Source organism: Passer montanus, unplaced genomic scaffold (genome assembly GCF_014805655.1).
Source record: "Passer montanus isolate IOZ18808 unplaced genomic scaffold, ASM1480565v1 scaffold97, whole genome shotgun sequence".
NCBI lineage: Eukaryota > Metazoa > Chordata > Aves > Passeriformes > Passeridae > Passer > Passer montanus.
The window spans coordinates 788,799-809,683 of record NW_024375145.1 but is presented as its reverse complement, the minus strand read 5'-3'; the positions used below and the strand labels follow the sequence as shown (position 1 = coordinate 809,683).

Sequence of the window (20,885 nt, the reverse complement as noted above, 5' to 3'; positions counted from 1 at the left end):
ATCCCATGCTGTTTTTGAAAAAATATTGAAAGTTAACTTACAGCATATCAGGTTTTAAATTTTAGATGTTCTTACTAAAACCTCTGAGACTTCATAGAGGTATGAATCAAATAAATGCATCCTCAGCAGAGCTGCAGAGGGGCTCAAGGCCGAACCATGTTATCTGTTTTCTCCTTTGTCAAGAAGAGTCAACAAAAAATACAAAATAAAATCAAATAAAATTTTTTATCGTGCCATACAGAAACTGCATATTTGAGAGAAACCATGAGTTTGTCTAGACAAGATAAAGCCAGGAAAGCAAGGACACCAGTTTAGTGATAGCCATCTGCCTCTAAAAATCCAGCATAAGCATTTGAAAGCCAGGAAAGCAAGGACACCAGTTTAGTGATAGCCATCTGCCTCTAAAAAAAACCAGCATAAGCATTTATTTTGCCAAATATAAAATCTGCTGATGCTTTGGTGGGAAGCAAAAATTACAGGGGATGTCGTTAAACAAGAAATCAACATCAGGCCATCTTCCTCACACAGTTAGATTGCCTGAATTCAAAGGTATGCTACAACAGATGATCAAAAATCAAAGTCTACTTTTTCTTAATAAGTCAAGCTTAAGTGACAAATATAAAAAAAGATAAGGGAAAATAAAGAAAAATATGTACACGCCAATGGAGTGAAACGTGTAAAATAACCACATTTTTTGCAAGTAAAGTTAAATAACATTAAATAAAAAAAATCTTAGCACGTTTGATGGTATCAATCCATTTTCTCTTCATGTACAAATAATATGACTTTAATGAAAAACACTAAATTAGATATTGACCTTAACCTACATCAAGGTAAAGATACAAAGCTAATTGCTTCATTTATTTTGTGGAGTATTACTGAAGTAGGATTAATAGACAATGTTATTCTGATGATATAATAAGCTGCAAATCCCATCAAGACAAATACTGTGAACTGTCATCAAACTAATAAAACATATGAAATAATTTTGCTTTTAATTTTAAAGGAAAGTACTCTCCAGCTATGTGCCTTTGTGGCATCAGCTTCTCTTAAATTTCTCTTGGCTTTACATGAATGTGGAATAAGGCTTTTCCCCATCTGATAAATTGAGATTTTCACTGGAAATTGCTCACACAGTTTTAACATCATTAGTCAGAAGTTTTCCTCTGTGTTTGGATAATACATGACGCTTTAGGTGCTTCCTCTGCCAAAGCAAAACCTTCAAAATAAGCTGTGACATAGCTCACCTAGCAGGAGCTCCTGTATTTTGGAATTAGTGTGTGCAAAGGCAGCCAGTGTCACAAACAACTTATTTCAACTTTATGGGGAGGCAGGAATCAACCTCCTTGCTGCAGGAGCCAGCAGAATGGCACAAACTGCCCATGGGGAGGGAGTTTAGGATTATCACACTGAATTAGGCTCAGTATCCAGGTAATCCAACCCTGCACTGTCTCTGCTCAGCAGTTCCTGCAACCTGAGCACGAAGCTGAACCATCCCGCCATGGAAATAAGCAAAAATCTGCACTATTTGTGAAATAAATATCACCCATTTGTGATGGGTTTTGTCAACCCATCACAAATATTTGTGATGAGCTTAATTTCCAAGTCTTTACAGTTGACATAATTTTCTAAGTGATATATATGTTTTTTTGACACAGTTAAAAGTTTTACCACCTTATGCACACAGATGATAAACCGCCTTTTTTTCAGAAGTACATTGACCTTTTCCTTTCCTCATCACCCTTTTAAAAACTCAAAATGGATTTTTGAAAGGTGTGCCCCTTCAAATGTGAGCTTGCAGAATTCACACTTCAGCAGACAAAACCCAAAGTAAAACCTAATCTTATTTAAAAGGGACCATCTTCCACAGAGACACACACATGAGCATTCCAATCCATCAGGAATGTCCCTACAGGTTGTGGCAGAAATCTGCTTTATTGCACAAAAAGGTCAGGAGTATACCAAAGCTTCTGAGGGTCTCTGATCTTCCTCACATTTACTGCTTTCGTTGTTAATTCAATGTTATTGTGAAGATTTTACCCGGCACAGAGGCTGATTTTGAATGCCCCAGGTGCCTGCCTTGCAGTGCAGAGTTTGGGAACATTTGAGGAGCACATTGAGGAGTTCCCAGCAGATGTGCCATAGACCTTCTGAAGGCACTGCAATCATGAAAATGTCTTCTAGACAGCATGCTCATTCTGCCACTAAAGTATTAAAAGTATTAAAATATTAAAGTATTAAGCATCAGCAATAATGAGCTAATACTTTGTAGTCCAGTATTTTCTCCTTCCCACTCAAAAATCTTTTTTTTTTTATCATCTAAAAGTAATTTTGTGTTAAAAATATACATAAACTTCTAAACATTTTAGGGCCCAACTCCAGTTATACTGGTGCACCATAACAAACTGATCATCATCAGTTAATGATGACTAACTAACTCATTAGTTAGTTGAACTAACCAATCCTTCAAACTAACTAACTCGTCCTTCAAAGCTTCTGAAATGTAACAAGAAATTCTTTCTTGCCCAGCACACTCAAATATTTGTAAAGTAAAGAGAAAAGGAAATAAAGCAAACTACAACAGCTCCTTCCTATCATCCAAAAAATTCCTTTTTGAATTTGCTACTGTTGCTTCTATTTCACTGCTGGGATACACATGAACTTTTCATCAACAAATATTTATTGACCTACACCTTGGTTTTTGTTTGGTTATTTCAACGTGAAAAGGATAGGCACATCATTCACAGCTTATTATCAATATGGAATATTGATAACAATAACTGATTACTGCATGTTATTCCAGTTAATTCATGAAAGCAGAGAAAGTAATTAGATGACACACACTGTCATCTCATGAACATTCCCAAAATATCAGCTCTGGGGGGGAAGAAATGAAAAACAAAAATCTGTTCAGTCTGGTTTGTAAGTGAATTAGTAGTGTATTAGATTCTATCTGCCTATGTATTCATTATGAACTAATGGCAGAGATCCAGACTTAATTGCACTGTGATTAAATATTTATCTTGTTTTTAATGCAGCAAATGGAGCGTGTTGATTGTAATGATCAAGGTGTCTCCATCTGGATGCAGCAAAAGATAAAGTTCACCCCCTGAGTGCAGAATGGCTTTTGGGTCATTTCTGCACATTTCCCTCCAATTCTATTCCCTACAATTCTTCTACAGGGAAGAAATTTCAGCTGATCATCCAGCCATCTCCCAACCTCTTTTGAGCTGAATAACTAGAATATTTCCTGAAAAGAAGCAATTCGTACTTGATGGATATACAATGCCTTTCCTTAAGAGTCTTAAACTTCACACCCGAGACTTTGATGTCAAATTACACCCACATTTGATGCATGGTGAGCATAGCAGGCACTGTAATGATTTTAGAGAAGGTGAGACATGAAAATACTCTAAAATCCAGGGAAAGTGTTCAACGCACTACAAGACATTTTCCCCAGGTCCTCTTCCAGTATTTCTCTTCACATTCATCAGCTTTCAAGGATAAGAACTTTCTTTGCCAATTTTCAATGCTGTTTTTCACTTTTTTGTATCCTTTGCCACCTAAATTTGTGTTTCTGAATAATGCCCACATTATTCTTCTCCCACCAGCTCTCCCATAAAACTCCTTAGCAAGTGTTAATGCAAGACCTGTTCTGCATCTCTGCATCCCCTTTCACAGGAGGATTTTATCTTCCCAAGCAACACCTGATCAGTTTACAGAAAATAGATTTCTAATGTCTCTTCCTCCTCCTTTACTTTTCCATTCAGAGAGCATCATTGCTTTTCTCTCATAGATGATCATTTTTCTGTCACTGACTTCTCCCAGTGTCTCTGACCCAGCTGTGGCATCTTGTTTGCTACACTCTTTTTGGGATTTATTTTGTCTCATTAAATCTAGATTAATTTTCCAACATACATTAGAAATATTTCCCAAATTTATTTTTCAGTTGATTCGGGTTTACATCAAAGGGGTAAAAACAAAACAAAACAAAAAAAAACCAAACCAAAAACAACCCTCTGCAAACAGAGAGATTAATTTTGTAAAAACTTTGCTGATGGACTGCAGACTTGAATTTTTAATGCTAAAATATGCAAAGAAATATTAGATTAGATTTCATTTGGGATGTCTGGAAGATTTAGTTCAAATGTGCAGTCCTGAAAAGGCTAATGTCTACAGATTCTGCACTAAAACAGACTATCCAAATCCATTTTCTACATGATTGGAACAAATCCATGTCTCTGTTTACTGCACTGGTAATGGCTTAAGTAAAACAGACCCAGCAGTAAAAAAAACTATATATTGTTTGGTATCTAATACAGAACCTCACTTGCAATTGGGATTTCTGTGCAATAGTGTTATTTTTATCATCGTAAATCTTGTCATCATATATGAAGATGTCATTTTTTATTGTTTCACTGCACTTCAGACTGCCAATGATGAGGACTTCCCATCCTTTTCGCCTCTATAACTGGAAAGTGCAAAAAACCCTGCAAAGATTATGTGAACTTTAATTATGACAGCAAATAGAATAAATCCAGTTAGTCCTCTTGCTAGCGGATTCCAGTGGGAACTAAAAAACGCCACAGCCTAAACTTAGGCTGTTCATATTTGTATGAGTCAGATCCTAATTACTCGTGCTGCATTAATGACACAGAAACAGCAGAAGAGAACCTCAGAGGGTGGTTATCCTCAGGACATGAAATATTATTAAAAAGTGATGAAAGAGAATCACTAAATGTGAAATATATATAGTCCAAACAGGCATAAAGTTGTCCACAGCAGAAATCAAGGGAAATAGAAAAGAGTTACACACCAGTCACTTATTTCCCTGAGGATGTAGGACAGAGAAAATACATCCTTTCCTCTTCCACTTTTTTTCCCAAGCTGCCATCAAACCCTGCTATTTCCATGTAAAAAACCCCAACCCTAAATCATATTGAATTCCAGCTCCTGTCACTATTCTCCAACTCTTTCTCCTTTCCTAGCTAGATAATCCTTCTAGGAAAACATTTCTCTTTTTTCTCCTCATCTCCCACTCCTGCTCCACATTGGTTTGGAGTCAACCCAGACACCTACACTGACTTTCTCCTTTCCTAGCTAGATAATCCTTCTAGGAAAACATTTCTCTTTTTTCTCCTCATCTCCCACTCCTGCTCCACATTGGTTGCTCAATCACCTACACTGTTTGAGAATCCCAGCTTAAAATCACAACCCATGTTTGGAAGATACACAGCAGGATCACATGAGATCTGCTTCTTTTGCACCAGCACTTCCACAGCACAAATTCAAATTAATTGCTTGTGATTTATGTGGCTCACATGAAGCCATTTGCACCTGGGTGGAAGTAGTGACTTATTTTGGTGGTTAATGTGCACAGCAACGCTGCAGGTTGGTGTTTTCTGATAAGCTTTAATGCTTTAACTTGAAATTCCTGCTTGAGTCATTACACACAATGCAATAGTTTGTGATAAGGAGTTCAAGCACAGCTCTCAGCACAGGTAAATTTTGCCTTCCAGGGCTGGGGCTTGAGCATTCCCCAGGGAAATAATTTATTCCTATAGGGAATGGCAAGGAAAACTTCTACTGGAGATTTTGTCTTATAGCCCCTAAAAGAGCCAAACAAGACTGAAGTGATAAAAAGATGTTACTGTTTATTGAAGGTCCTCCAGGTACTCTTATGGCTGAAAGAAAATGTGATACAAGTCTTTGACACTTGCATCAGTTTATCAAATTAGCATAATTGATGAGAATCCCCAGTTAGAAGTACATGTAATGTGGTAATCCCCCCCTTGTTTTGGCCTCCCACTGAAGAGACTCTAGAATTATACAATAATACTTTACAGAGTTACAAATAGATGAAAGAAACATATAAAAAAGCAAAAAATCTTTTGGCATCAGTGCCATAGAGCCTTTCCTGATGCCCACCCTCATCTGGATTATAGGTAGCTTGCCACACACATCCAACTGCATGACTTAAAACATTTTGATGCAAAAAACTTATTTTGAATTTGTTAGAATGTTGCATAGCCTGTATTATTCTATAAAAATTTGAGATGGAAACAAGACCTGATGAGAAACACTTTGCTTTGCATTTTCTCTCCCTGCCCCTGTTCATAGGGGGTTAGAGCAGAACACACCTGGCAGGATGTTTGATCTGTATTTTATATAAAAAAAGAACAGCCCATTACTGTTTAGCAGGAAAAAAAACCCAGTAGAAATATTTAGCCATTTAGGAGACTGTATTAAAAAAAATGAAATTGAGACATTTTTGGTCAACATGGAGAGATATTAAAATACTCTCACTCTTTCCCTTAGTGCATATTAATAAATAAACTGTTCTGCAGTTTGAACAGGATGAAATTCTGTCAAAAAGTCGAAACTAATGAAATTCATGAATAACTGTAACACTGACTTGTAATATTACTGTAGGGTGTTAATTCATGCTTTGTTAAAACACAGTGCTGCAGGAAAATTGAATACATAAATCTCTACCCAGACCTTTTTGTTCTTGGGCTGTGCCTTCTTCCTTGTAGCTATTGCAGCCACTCCAATAAAACTTCAGGAATTCCAAGGCATTTCTCAGGTTATTTGACACAAATAACTTTCAAAGTGTATAAATGTTGATTTCTTGCTAGCATATTTTTATTAATAGACAACTGGACATTCATGGGAGCATGTTACAATTAAAATTACAACTGTGTTCATAATTGGAACATATTACAATTCCATAATTGTTATTTTTATCGCAACAGTTGCCACACAGCCACAATTCCCCTGGCAGCCAGTGGAAGTTGTGTCTGGAATATGAACTGGACTGGCAAATCTTTTGGCCTTTTACTAATCTTCAGTCACTTTGACAATTTTCATTTAGCATTTTATTGCTTTAGAGTACTGTGGATTGCATGTAAATGGTTTTGCCATGATTTTGTTTTGAAGTCACAAGGAAGGAAGGAAGGTAGTCTTCCTTATTTGTAAGGAAGACTACTGCAGATGACAGAAAAAAAGTTGGAAGAAGAAAAATATACAGAAATAATTGTTTCTAAAATATTTTTTTAACTACTACAAATGTATATGTATGATTACTCAATACACAGGCAGCTGAATGCCACATATCATTATTTTGCAGGCTTAATAAAGGGCATTGATGATCTCAGGTAAAGCACAGTTTCTCAAAAATATTTCCAGTAGAAAAAAGCAAAATGCACTTTAATTGCATTAGTAAAACTTCAAAACAATATACAATAAAAAAATAATCTATTCCATTTCTAAGACAAAAGCAAGCAGGAAGGTCTTGGCTCTTGCAAGGAGTGATTAGCATATGGAAAGTCAATATATGAGTAAAAGTGATGTGAATGAGGTGGTACATATTTGCTACTGCAAGAAATCATCTAAGAAATTGCTGTATATGTGCAGAAATCCCCATGCTCCTGTCTGAGTGAACTCATTCAAGCCTTTGCTTGATATTTCCATGCCCCTAAAGCAATTTATAGTCTCTTTATGATAAGAAATAAATCTGAATTTTACCTGTTTTTTCAGTGACACAGTTTAAAGAGGGCTGTTTAGTCTTGCCCAACACTTCACTGTTTTTCAAAATAATAAGGCGGAATCTTCCTTCAACATTTTTTTCTCTTTTCAGGGAATGACAGACTTAAAGATCTCAAAATACAAGATCCTGATTATACAATCAGCCTCAAAGGAGGCTGAATTTAACAGAAGTACCAAATTCTCTCAGTTCAGCCATGCTCTCTGTACTTTGCCACCTGCCAGAGCTTTCCTTGGGACTTCCTCTATTCTTTCCTTAGAAGCCACCTAATCTGTTTGAGCTCAGGCTTGTTAACACTCTGATGTAATAAAATATTAATTATTGAAAAGGTATGGTTGTAAGAAGTAATAATTTTAAATTATTTATATTATATTTATATTAATTTCAATTAATATATTTATTTTAATTAATTTTTTTTTTCCTTTGAACAGGAACAGCTTTTCTACAAATGGGTCATTATTCAATATGTTTTGTCTCCTGTATTGACGTGGAATAAAAAGCCTTGGCAACTAAAAATCATTTAAATTTGCACTGTAAAGGAGTGAAATTCCTTCCTCAGTATTCTTTCTGTTTCCACAGTAAATCTAGTGCTTTAAAGATGGTCATAAGACTTAAAACCCAAAATAAACATAAAGTAAACCTCCTTGTGCTGCTGTTTTTTGATTAGAGGCCTTTTCATTGGGCTTGTTAACCTGCTGCTAAATCCTCAACCAACCACTAATTCTGCTTGGTTTGCTTTAATTAGTATTTGCTTCTTTTTATATCAGTTTCTACATATCTAATGGCAGGATGGGAGTATGTAGTGAAATGTAATCCCAGTATTTTACCAGAGGAGGCAATTTCTTCATCTCCACTCCATCATTCAATGCACATTCCCACCAAATTCCCCTTCCTGATGGGAACACACACGCCAGTGCATGGCAGGAGAGATTCAAGGAGCTGAACCAAGTGAACACCGACTCCACCAGGAAAATTTCATTATGGGTGAGGCCCTTCCAGCTGGAGCAGCCAAGCCCATGGAGATCATCCCACTGCTTCCTTTCCCTCTGCATCCCTGCCTTCAGACTCTCTCCCTCCCCTGCCCATGCTCAACTCATTAATCCCATTTTTTTGCCTGTCACCTTCCTTCCCCAAAAATTTCTCCTCTCGCTTTTCAGCACTTCTCAGGTGAAAATCCTTCCTAGCAGCAGAGGGTTTTGTCAACTCTTCTCTGTCATGTTTAGCTTTTCCTCAGAATCCCAGAATCACTGGGGTTGGGAAAAACCTGCAGGAGCAGGAGTACAACCTGTGACCAATCCCAAACTGTGAAACCAAGCGGAGCTCTCAATGCCACATCCAGTGAAGTGGTTCACTTCCAAAACATAGCACCTCCCCCCAAAAAGGTGTTCTTTTTGTACAATTATTCTATGTTTCAACTCTACTTGTCCAGGGTACAGAGGACTCAAGGAGCAGCAGAGTCTACTGAGATCCCTGCAGCAATCAGAACAGTACCTCGTCCATCTTCTCATTCCTTCCTCATCTTCAGAAGATGGAGAAATAAATACCAAATAATAACAAGTGGAATTTTTTTTTAAATTCACTTCTCTTAGCTGCCCAGAGCTAGAGCCAGTCCTGCTCTTTTTATCTGCCCTGGTAAGGACTAGACACCTGCAAAATCTCTTTTTGGGGAACACTGCTTGCCAGATGGGAACAGCTGCACCTGTGTAAAATTACCCTTTTGATACGGACCCCATAGAATCACAGAATTTGGGTTGGGACTTTAAGTATCACCCAGTACCACCCCCAGGGACACTTTCCACTAAACCAGGTTTCTCCATCCAGCCTTGATCAGTCTGAGGCAGATGTCTGGCATGAAAATCTTCATCTTGGAAAGCTTATGTGTCAAAATTCAGGTAAGAAAAGGAAAAGTTCATTACAGAATTCAGTACCTGGTTTAGGGGATACCATATGATCTCCCACTTTATTTGTCACTGGGGTGAATATTGTATAACCACCACCAATGCCACTTTCTGAAACAGTGCAGATTATAGAAAAATGCCCATGCCTGGGTTTCTCAGGCAGCTGCCAGCACTGCAGGCTGATTCAAACTCCTAGCTCACTTTTATGTCAAGCTTGAAAAGAAGCAAGCCATTTTGCCAAACTGTGTTATTTTTATGATATGTGGATGGACAGTCACTAAGGGATAGGCTAAAAATACTAATTAATTTTCATTCCTGACCTAAGCAAGATTTCCAGCTTTTAAATGTGACAGGCTGCTGCAATAGCCTTCAGTGCCACCTGGCATCTAGGACTATTTTTATTGCATAAGCCTCATTTCCATCAGAATGGGGTTCAATATGACCTTTACATAATTTTCTGATTTAGTCTATATTTTGCTTGGAATAGATGGAAAAGTAATTAGCAAGCTAGCTCCAGGCACTGGAAAAAAAAAAAAAAATATGTATTTGGAGAAGAAAAAAGGAAAAGGAATTGCTACAAATGCGTAAACCAAGTTCAGCAAGACAGTAAATCTGTGGTACAGCCCCTGGGGGAATGGCAAATCCTTTCCCTTAGAATAATTCTGAGGGATGATTTCCCTCTTTGAGATGTGTGAAATGGAAGAGCTTTGCACACCACAGCAAAATCACTGTGGCCCCAAAGCCAGCCTGGGAGCTGTCACAAAACCACAGCTCCAGATCCTGCTGTGCAGTGGGCAGGAAACTGAAGTCCTTGAGACTTGACCAGACACATCCTTGATGCTTTGAGGGTGACACAGAAAGCAGATGAAACACGTCATGCTTCCATTTTTAAAGTTTCATGTCAATAACTTAAAATAAAATTTTAAAAAAGGGAATAAAAAAAGAGAGTGAAAAATCTGGTTTGGTTTCTCTTTTCTGATCGTCATGGAATCATAAAATGGTTTGGGTTGGAAGGGACCAAAAAGATCACCCAGGTCCAAAACTGATCATAGTAGCCATTGAAGAAGACATGTTTTATTACCCTTTTTTTTTGTTGTTTTTGTTTGTTTGTTTGGGGTTTTCTTTGTTTGGTTTTTTTTTTTGTTTGTTTGTTTGTTTGTTGGTTTTGGTTTTGCTTTGTGGTTTTTTTTTGTTTGTTTGTTTTCTGATGTTTTTGTTGTTTGTTTGGGGTTTTTTCCTTGTTTTTTCTTTTTCTTTTTCTTTTTCTTTTTCTTTTTCTTTTCCTTTTCCTTTTTCTCTTTCTTTTCCTTTTTCTCTTTCTTTTCTCTTTCTTTTTTCCTACCTAATAAAATCTCTTAATAATGCCTCTTAATAAAGCCTCTCTGGGCATTATTTTCATGGAGAAGAGAGACTCTTCTGTAAAATTGTAAAACTCAATGTTAAACCCACATCAGTTAAGTATTTTAAGGACAAAGGTGTGGTATGGTTATTGTATAAGGATATAAGGATAATTTTCATGTAAATATTAATGCCAGTACAATCTCAAGTGTTTTTCATTTCAAGTCTTAGTCTCATTTTCTGAGAACCAAGGACACAAAGTGGCCAGAATTTTGACCAAATGTATCTCACCTGCTCTTTGATAAGCAGGGCAGCACCAAATGGCAAAATAATTTCCTGATATGAAGCAAGGAAAGAAAAAGAAAAATGCATCCCATCTAAATCTGCCTATTGTTAAGCAGTATAAATTAAAATTATTTTAAACGATCTATTATAAATCTGGTTAAGATTGGAGGCAAATAGAACCCTCATGCCTTCAACTTTATATTGTTATAAGAAATCAAAATCATGAAAATTTGATATTCTGAATAAGAAGGTAATATTAAACTTCTATAATGGATCTTAATAATAATATGTCTAGTGGTTTAATTCCATTAAAAAATGGCAATCCAGTAAATTTTTAAATGCAAAGACATTTAGATAGAAAAAATTAAATCCTTTACATTTTTATAGTACAAGTTCCATTCTGTTGTTTGGCTTTTTTTTAAATTCTACATGTCTCATGAACAATTTTATTTCTGAGGATCAAATAACTCCAGCAGAAATACTCTCCTAAGAGTCGTCAAGGCTGCACCCAACAAGTCAGCTTTGGAATATCTATTGACCAAAATAATTTACATTACCTTTAATTTTTCATTTTTTTAAAATGTATTGTCTTACTGTAAACCATATTTTTTTAAATTCTGTGTATAAAAAGACAAACACCAACAGAATATATTTTGGGATTCCTCTTTAAAAAGATTCTTAAACACAGGAGATCCAGGGAAGAAAACAAGCACCAGAGAAACCTGGAGTTCTCCTAGCAGAAACAAACAGAGCATGAAACTTGTGTTTTGATTTTTATTCTGGAATTTACCTTTCAGGTATTGCTTAATATGCTCCTAGAGTAAGGGTAATGGGTAAGTAATTAAAGGTAAAGTCTCAATAGTTTTAGATCTCCATTTCTCATGACTTTTTGATAACTGTAATTATTGTGTACAGTACAACTTTCATCCTGGAACTTGTGCTCTTCCTTTGTAATTCTTTTATAAAATTCCATTAATTTCCTTTAATGAAATAAACTTAATTCTTTAGATTTTTACAGCCAAAGTCTCTTTCTTTTGATAAGACGTTTTCAACATTTATTCTTTCTCAAGTGATTTGTCCCCCCTATGTTTTTTGCATTTTCAGGAAAAACATGCTAAAATAATTTTTATGTAAGTCAAAAATCTAAATGAAGGAGGAACAGGTTAAATCTCACATGGCATTTTGGAAGGGTATTATAATTTTCCTTAGATACACAAATATTTTCCTTAGATACACAAATATTCAGTGTAGCTTGCATACTCTACCACAAAGTTGTTGAAAGGATTACTTTCTAGTAATGTCTTTGAAGAGGGAGGCCCTGTCATGTAGTGAATCTTTAACCACTACAACACCTAAACTTAATTAAGACAATAGCAAAACTCACCCTGTAAAAGAGCTTTTATTACCATGAAACTCTAAATGTGTTTACATATGTTGTATAGATGGAATGCAAAGGCAAAAATGCCACGTTTCCTAAAGCATTATAATTTAAAAATTAAAAAAAAAATAAAAATTGGCAGAGGCAAGGAATGGCTCCAGTTAAGTGATGATCTCAAAGGAAATGTATTTATTACCTCAGTCAAAATCACTGTGCAGAGACAAGTGAACAAACTGCTGTGCTCTGTCTCATCAGGTGTTGGAAGAATTACTCTTTAATAATTGTAGAAACTACTCCAGGCTCCTTGAGGAGACATGGGGGGGAATCCATAAAACCATGGGGAAACATTTTTGGGATGAAAAGCTTCAAGCAGCAGGACATCTAGCAGGAGTTTCTTGCTATATTAGGCTTTTAAAAATTATTGTCAACAAAGGAGTCTTCTCCTGGCTCAACAAACAACTTTCAAAGACTCATGTCACATATGGATAGGATAAAAAAAAACATGGAAAAGAGAGAATTTTCCTAAGATTTTCTTGCTTTTATTAAGTAATTATTTAATTAAATAATAATTTAATTAAGTTATTTTATTCTATTTGATTTTAAGTCAAAACAAATGAAGAAATTACTCAAAATAGTGTTAAGACGTCCACAGTGACATAAAATCATAGGTATTTAACAGGAAAGAAAAAACAGATCTGGAATAATGCTTACCCACAGGCATTGCTAAGGAAAACTTTGTTGAAACTGTGAGGAGTACCTGGAAAAACTCCTTGATTTATCTTTCTTTGTAAAACAGCTTGGGTGAAAAACATTGGGTTATAATTAGTCTGAAGCACTGTGAAACTCAAGGAACTCCAGTGAAATATAATTTCTATAGGGGGATAACTACAGGGCACTTAGAGGATTATTAATCTTTAACTTACTGGTTGCAACACTCAAAGTAAGATTTTAAATTTTAAAACTTTGCTTCTGCAAGATTCCTCACAGATGGCATTGTCAGAGCAGCTAGACCTTATCCCAAAAAACCAGAGTATGGGAACACTCAAACCAGTGTTTCATCCCTTTGATTAAACAGGAAGGGAAATTTCAGTTTGGTCCTGATCACAGGTTAATTAAAACTTTGTAATTTCAGTAAATGTTGAAATAATAAAAATATTAGATACAATTTATCCTACCTCATGTTGTTTCACAAGTGAAGGCATTTGTTGGAAAAACACTATGTGTATGAAGAATGATTGGATAAATTTCATTAACTGGAGGAAACTTGCTGTGGTTTTTTTTGGTGGAAAAGAGCAAAATCTGGTATTGTATAACACTGTCTCTACCAGGCACATGCCACTGAAAGGCTCTAGGTGAGTGCATGAGGTTTTGAATGCAGTTTCTATTTATTTTTCTGCACCCCTGCAACTTCCAAACTGCACAGCTGCATTCCTACCTTGAGGGAAGGGAATCTGCTTTAAGCAGAACCCACAGTTTTAAAAATGCCAATGCAATCTGAGAAATAAGTTGTATTAAAACAATCTTGTAAGAGTGCAGAACTAATCTGTTACTTTCAAAACAGCAACATCTGGTCATATCTTACAGCAAAATCAATAGGAACTATAAATTATGGAGCATCTGAAGAGCTAGCATTGCTTCCAAAGTTTTAAGATAGAAATTAATGTTAGATTGCACTTTATGCATGGATTTTTCTCTTAGTATAAATCATATCTGTAGTCAGCCCACGTGGCTGTGATATAAATTCCACTTTTCTCCACTTGAACATTTTTCAGCTGATGTACCTGGGTAGCTTGGCCAGATCACAGTGTGGGGCTCTCACAAAAGCAGCAGTGGTGTTCAAAGAGAGAGGCCATATCTTTGGGAGGTCCTCTAAAAAATACATGTGCATTTAAAGTATTTCCCTAAAGGGAGAATGGCTGGGGTTTTTGTTCTTTCCTAAGTAAAAAAAAACCAAACATCCTTTTCTAATGTTTTTGTTGAATGGCTGCAGTAGGTTTCTGCTGAAGCACTTCCCATGAAAACTCCAAGACTGGCAGATCTCTCAAGAAATGGAGACTTGAAAGTTGGTATTTAGTAATTAGAATGCATGTTCCATGGGGGTGTGTGAGTACATTTTTTTCCCCAAATTCCTCTTTTTTCTCTCTTTTGCAGCATTATTTCTCACCCCAGTCCTCCTTCGTGCTCATTTTGCTGCTACATTCATGTTTAAAGCTCCCTTTTGCTTCTTTTTGTATTCAGTTCTAGTCTGAACTACTCTCCCTCTCTCACATTCTACTCTTGGCTTTGTTCTCTGTCCTTTCATTTATTATTCTCTCCTGTATCCTAATTACTTATATTGCTCCCAAGTTGTAGGTTAGTGTTGTAAACAGTGTTCAATCCTTCCTTGCCATCTTCCTCTCTTCATTCACTTTCCTCACCTTTTCTCTCTTACTCCTCTGGAGGCCTTTCCTTCTTTTAACAAGCCACTATAAAGTGATTCCCCATTTATTTGATGTTTTAGCTCGCTGAGTTTGTACAACTCAGTGCCATTTCAAATATGTTAGGCTGCTCAGTGGCATTCTTCTCTGGTACACTGTCTCCTTTTTTCTTTAAATACTCCCCAGCTAATGGATTGCCAATTAATTAGAAATAGTTAATCTTCACAATAAAATAAACACGATGCGTTTGTGTCTCTCTGGGAGCTCCTAAACTAATTTTTATGACTGTGATGGTAACCATTCTCACTGCTTGGCAGCTTGTCAATGGAAATAAAAGTTCTCTGAGCAGACACCCCAGCCATCGTTTGGAGAATGTTTTCTTTGTGCACGATGCTTCTGCATCTGCTGCCTTTCTTTTCCCTTCCTTCACTGCTTGTTCCCAGCTCTTTAAAGGATGTCAGTTTTGGGGCATCATCCAGGTGACTGAGTTTTGCCAGCATAAAGACAGGAGAAAAATCTAACATTAAAAAAAAGAACTAAAAAAACACTGATTTTTTTTTTTTTCAACTCCTGATTGAATCATTCTGTTATCTGAAGCTTGACATGCGAGGTTAAGCATGGAAGAAGGAAGGAAGGAAAGAAGGAAGGAAAATGCTATTGATATCTTTAAATGCTACAGGAGGATTATATTTCCTGCTGACTCTGAGTTGAGGAGAAGGAGAAGAAAAAGGAGCGGGGAGCAGAGAAAAGAGGATAGATCCCAACTGTGATATTTACCAAGTTATACATAAAATGAAACAGGTTGAAATGACTTTAATAAAGGCAGCCCTCAAGAAATGGTTACCACAATGCAGATGTAAAGTAAATAATTCATACCTGCTGAAGTTGGGTCCTCTTCAATGGAGGCTGTGCAAAAAGGTGTCAGGAGTGGGGAGGGAGGCAGGGACAGGGAATGGGAAGAGGAAGGAAGGGAATGAGAGAGAGAGAAAGAGAAAAAAATACAAATGAAGAAATCCATGTAATGCTAATGCTTGTATTATTTACATTTTCTTAACACAAAAGGAATTAGATATAAAGAAAAACTTTATCCTCATAAACCTCCAATCCTTCTATTCCACTGAGCTTCTTCCCAGCCTGGTGGGAATTGATGATTCTGAAACTGGGCAGTTAGGGGGCCAAAGTGGCAGTTTTGGGGTGGGTTGTGTGTGCATGTGTGTTTCTGTCAAGCACACAGCTACCACTGGGCTCCCCATTCCAGATGTTTATTTTCCTGGGAAAAGCAATAAAAATCCAGTCTTCACCCCTCGCTTTTGTTGACAGATATCCATTAAATTGCCTTAAGTTACCATCAAAAAGCACTGATGGCTCTGGACTATCTATTACCCTCACATTCAAAAGAAGGAAACAGACATATTCCCAGCAAAAGTGAATTTTAAAAGTACATCAGTGACCTAATTCTTTCTCTTCTTTTAGTCAGTGTGGTTTATATACACATGCATCACAAAAATGGTCTCTTCACAGCCTTGAAAAACTTTTGGATGGCAGTAAAAGCTCAATTGAAGTGTTTCTCACTTGGATGCTGCAAAAAGGACCCAGAGGTGAGAGAGCTCTCTATAAATGTGATATAGAGGCTCTTTAGAGATATTAAACACACATATCCAAACTTTTACTTTTTCTCTTTTAACAATTGCCTGCTGCCAGTTGAAATGGAAGCTCCTCCTGCCTTGATTTCTTGCAGAACCAGCTCAGACAACACTCCTGGCATTGTCCACCCTGACAGACCTTGCACATGGCATGGCCAAAAATTTCAAACATTTCCTCAAAGACCACCACCACACTTGGTAAATTTACTTGTTTTTTTTTTCTTCCTTTTGCTATCACCCCATGTTTTATGCAGGCAGAAACTAGGAGAGGAGCAGGGAGACCTTCCCTTTTTTTGGCAAAAAAACCCCTGTCAACAGACACCAAGTGCAACTGAGAGAGGCCACAAACCTTGGTTAATTCAGCACAATATTCTGTATGCAAGTGTATGTGACAACCAGTGCTGAACACATCAGTTATTCCTAATTGCAGGGTAGCATGGTGTCCTTTTGGGGACTGTCAGATCTAATCGAGAGGAAATAATGAATTACTCTCTCAAGTAATTCAACCATCTTGTCTCTAACCACAGTCATCAGAGGTAAACAGGTGATTTTTATTTCTAAAGTTTGGCGTTTAGATAAACCCTGAAGAAGGCTGCACAGAAAAAAACATAACATTATGTCAGGCATAATTTAAAATGGCCTAAACATGGTACTTAGCAGAGCCTTGCCTTCTGTAGCTCCTTATTTAATGTTTGAATGTGTGGTTTGAAACTAGATTAATCCATTATGCACTGCATATATGTAAAGATCACATCAAGCTTTAACACCCTCTTTTACTACCTAAACTAGATTTAAAGAAAATGTGTTTGTGGTAGCAGAGGATTTCAAGGTAATGAAAAAAAAAAAAAAATTGAAAATACCACACCACTGCCTTTAACTGAGATCACATCAAGCTTTAACACCCTCTTTTACTACCTAAACTAGATTTAAAGAAAATGTGTTTGTGGTAGCAGAGGATTTCAAGGTAATGAAAAAAAAAAATTGAAAATACCATACCACTGCCTTTAACTTGAAGTAATCAGCTACATTATTAATTTAACAATATGAAAGCTGACTATAAACACACACAAAAACCCCCAAAAACCAAAGAAAGTAACCAACCATTTAAAAAAAAAGACCAAAGAACCTCACTCCCCCAAACCCCACAAAAACAACAAAACAAGCCCCCAAAGCAGAATATTTGGAATATTTAAATCTTAGAAGAACAGAATCTGAAGTAAATAAACAAACCACAAATTAAGTCAATAAAGTAGGTTGCAATTTCTCAGGGTACCATGGAAGAGACAACTTCAACACAGACAGAACAGAACATGAAAGCAGGAATTTTACAAATGCCCCAAATCCATATTAGCTTCCAGCTCTGCTGCTGCCTGAGTGAAAAATAATTCACAGTACTGGAGAGTCTGCTTTAAAACTGGTTAAACAAAATTGTCCAATTACACAAGGAATATTTATTCCAGTAACCGTTTCCTTCAGCCTGCTATTTGAATAATATTCTGAGACTTAATTATCAGGATGAATAGCAGCATTAGCAATTCAAAGCTGGATTCTGTTGCTACTCTCATGGTTGTTTCAGAGGGACCACTCTGCACTTAGGTACACATCTAAATAAAACAGGATAGCTGAATCTCAGCTGAATATATCACTCAGATGCCAAAATGGCTATGCCAATAATGTTACTTTCCTTGTTTATTTAATTAATTTTGGCTGTTTGATTGCTGGTTTAAGCTCATCCAGGAATAGACTATGCTCTTTTCTTGTCTCAGTTAGAGTTAGTGAGAGCTGCTTTTGCAAAAAGACCTAATTCTACTTGTCAATACTGCATTTCTTAATCCTAGACAGAAATTAAAGATGAGTATTAAAAATGGAGATGAAAATGCAGTTCTGAACCTGTTCACAATTCAAACAGACTTCTAGAAAAAATTAAATTAACTTAATCTCTTGCTTTTTTGTGACAGGATATTTTTACCTCCCTTTAGGTTAATAAAACATGTTTAAAAAACCAGCCTTCAGTAAGATCTTGAGTACTCCAAGAATATATCTACTTTTGCTTTATCATACCAGCTCAAATGCAATATCAGCACTCTGCTTTCCACTTCTTAAGGAAATACACTAAATTACCACACCAAAAATTTCCTACACGACACTACCAATAATTTTTTTTTTCCCATCAGCAGTGATTTAAAACACTTAGTTATTTTAAAAATCTATTTATATAGTGACTCATCCCCAGGGCAATTATGTGTAATTTACTCTTTGCTTGTTTCAGAGGAGTGGAGAGGGAGCTCAGATGGAGTTGCCTTGCTCAGCTGGGCTGGCAGAGGTTGGTGACTCACTGCTGTGGGTGGTGGGTCCCTATCAGCCTGGTGTCCTCCTTCACAGACACCCCCAAGTCATGGTCTGATTGCAGCACTGCATGACCTTAAGCTATAAATTACTCTACAGCTTTAAAGCATTTTCCACAATGCATTTTCCTTTTAATGCATCATTGACAAAATATAAGATATATGTAAGGAGAGAGGTTGGATTTTATCTTCTTCAGAAAAAAAATCTGATGTTCACTTGGGAAAGCTTAATTCTGTTTTTCTTAGAGGTGAATAATGCTGCATGATATAAGTGGGATAAAAAAAACAACCAAGAAGACAAGGGCAGGTTTGGATAGTCTATACCAGGTGACATGTCATCCAACATTAGCTTAAGAGAAATAATGCAGAAAGGCAATGCTTGGATAGTATCTGAATATCTCTGCCAGACTCCTGATTATTTCTGTTACAATGGCAGAAACCTTGACAGGTCTGGGGAAAAAAAATAAATCTGAATTTTGAAGCATAAGTATCTTGGTTTAGGGAGATTCAGTGTAACAGCCTGCTATGCTATGTCATATGTTATAACACATTACACTAGATTTGCATTATATTAAAGCTTGTGTTAAGTTCATACTAATGTGAAGGGCTTTTTAACATTCAAATAAAATGTTAGGCTCATATACAAAAGGAATAAACTTAGAAATATATGGCATTATCCCTATGGAAAATCTGCACAAGACACAGAATTATCCAAAGGAGCAGTAAGCTCCAAGAGAAAAATAACATTTTCCTGAACGCAGCATCAAAAATAAATTATAGTCTGCTCAGCATCAAACCTCAGGGGTCTCAGAGGACCTGCAAGCAAGGAAGACTGACTGACTTCCCAAAATCTCAGCTGTAGTCATTAGGAATGTGATTTTAATGCTACAGATGTTCCACTGAAAAGATGTGCCCGAGAATCCTGTCTCTCCCTTCTCTCCACATCTGACAGAATTCAGCATCCACAGGCCCTTGGAGCAGCACTTGCTTCCTTCCTGCTTCTGCTGGCCAAGCTGGTTTTGCACTCATTCATGAGAAAAAAGGAAAAAAACCCCAAAAAATAACAAACCCCTGAAAAACCTCAAGAAACACCCCAAAGAAACGGATAAAAAAGGCACAACAGAACACACAGAAATGCACAAAAACATAGCCAGAAGGAGCACACCAGGCCCCTCACCAGTGCATGGCAGAGATAACTCTCCATGAACTAATGAAACTCTGCTCGGGTGACAGATGTTCGATGGAAAACAAATATATTAATTAAGAAACCCCAAAAATGGCCCTTGGCACTTAGTAGAGAAGATGTATCACTTCCCACAGGTTTACATCGATTTAAGCACTTAAAATCTATGAAAAAACTTACTCTTTCTTCATTGTTTTATTTCAAGAAAAATAAATTCTAATAAACAAGTGGGTCTGAGCAAAATGCCATGTATTATTAAAATCTGGAGTACGAGTGTCTCAAAAAGACAGCCCTAGAAATGCCAATAAAGGCATCTAATCCATTCCTAATGTTCTTCCTTTTTTACCAATCATCAGGGCCATCAGTGCTGAATGAGAATATGTTTAAATACCAAATAAAAATTTTATGTAGGTGAAATACTACATTTTGTAAAAGACAAGATTAGATAATGGGGTTTTTTTCAGGAGCCTTTACATTTATACCTCTCTAGAACAAGGCAGGAGCTCCCTGGTATTTGTCAGGATGATCTTTCTTATAGAAAACAGTGTAAAGAAATTAAGTTTTAAAGCACTTCTTGAGTTCTTAGTCAGCTCCACTCCTTGCCAAGTATTCCAGCTCTGCCAAAGGCACAACAGCACTGAAAATTGTGATTCTGAAACCAGGAGTAGTCTGGCGTGGCTTGAAATATCACAGAATTTTACACACACACTCACGATGCCATATGCAGATTTGAGAATATGTGAACCTTCCAAAAGAGCAGAAAATGTAATGAGAAGGTGCCCCTGACACTTTGGTGTCCAAAAAAATAAGTGAACTCAAAAAGGTAAAAGGGGATAAAGCTGCAAATCAAAG

The 20,885-nt window shown here is 36.6% G+C and overlaps 1 protein-coding gene across 1 annotated transcript in view; it reads right to left on the bottom strand.

Moving 5' to 3' along the window:
* EDIL3 (EGF like repeats and discoidin domains 3) overlaps window positions 1-20,885 on the bottom strand; it is a 242,251-nt gene that overhangs the window by 131,061 nt on the left and 90,305 nt on the right. Inside the window, exon 3 of the mRNA XM_039696365.1 lies at window positions 15,739-15,768. Within this exon, the coding sequence (XP_039552299.1) occupies window positions 15,739-15,768 (30 nt within the window). The remainder of the gene's footprint in view (window positions 1-15,738; window positions 15,769-20,885) is intronic.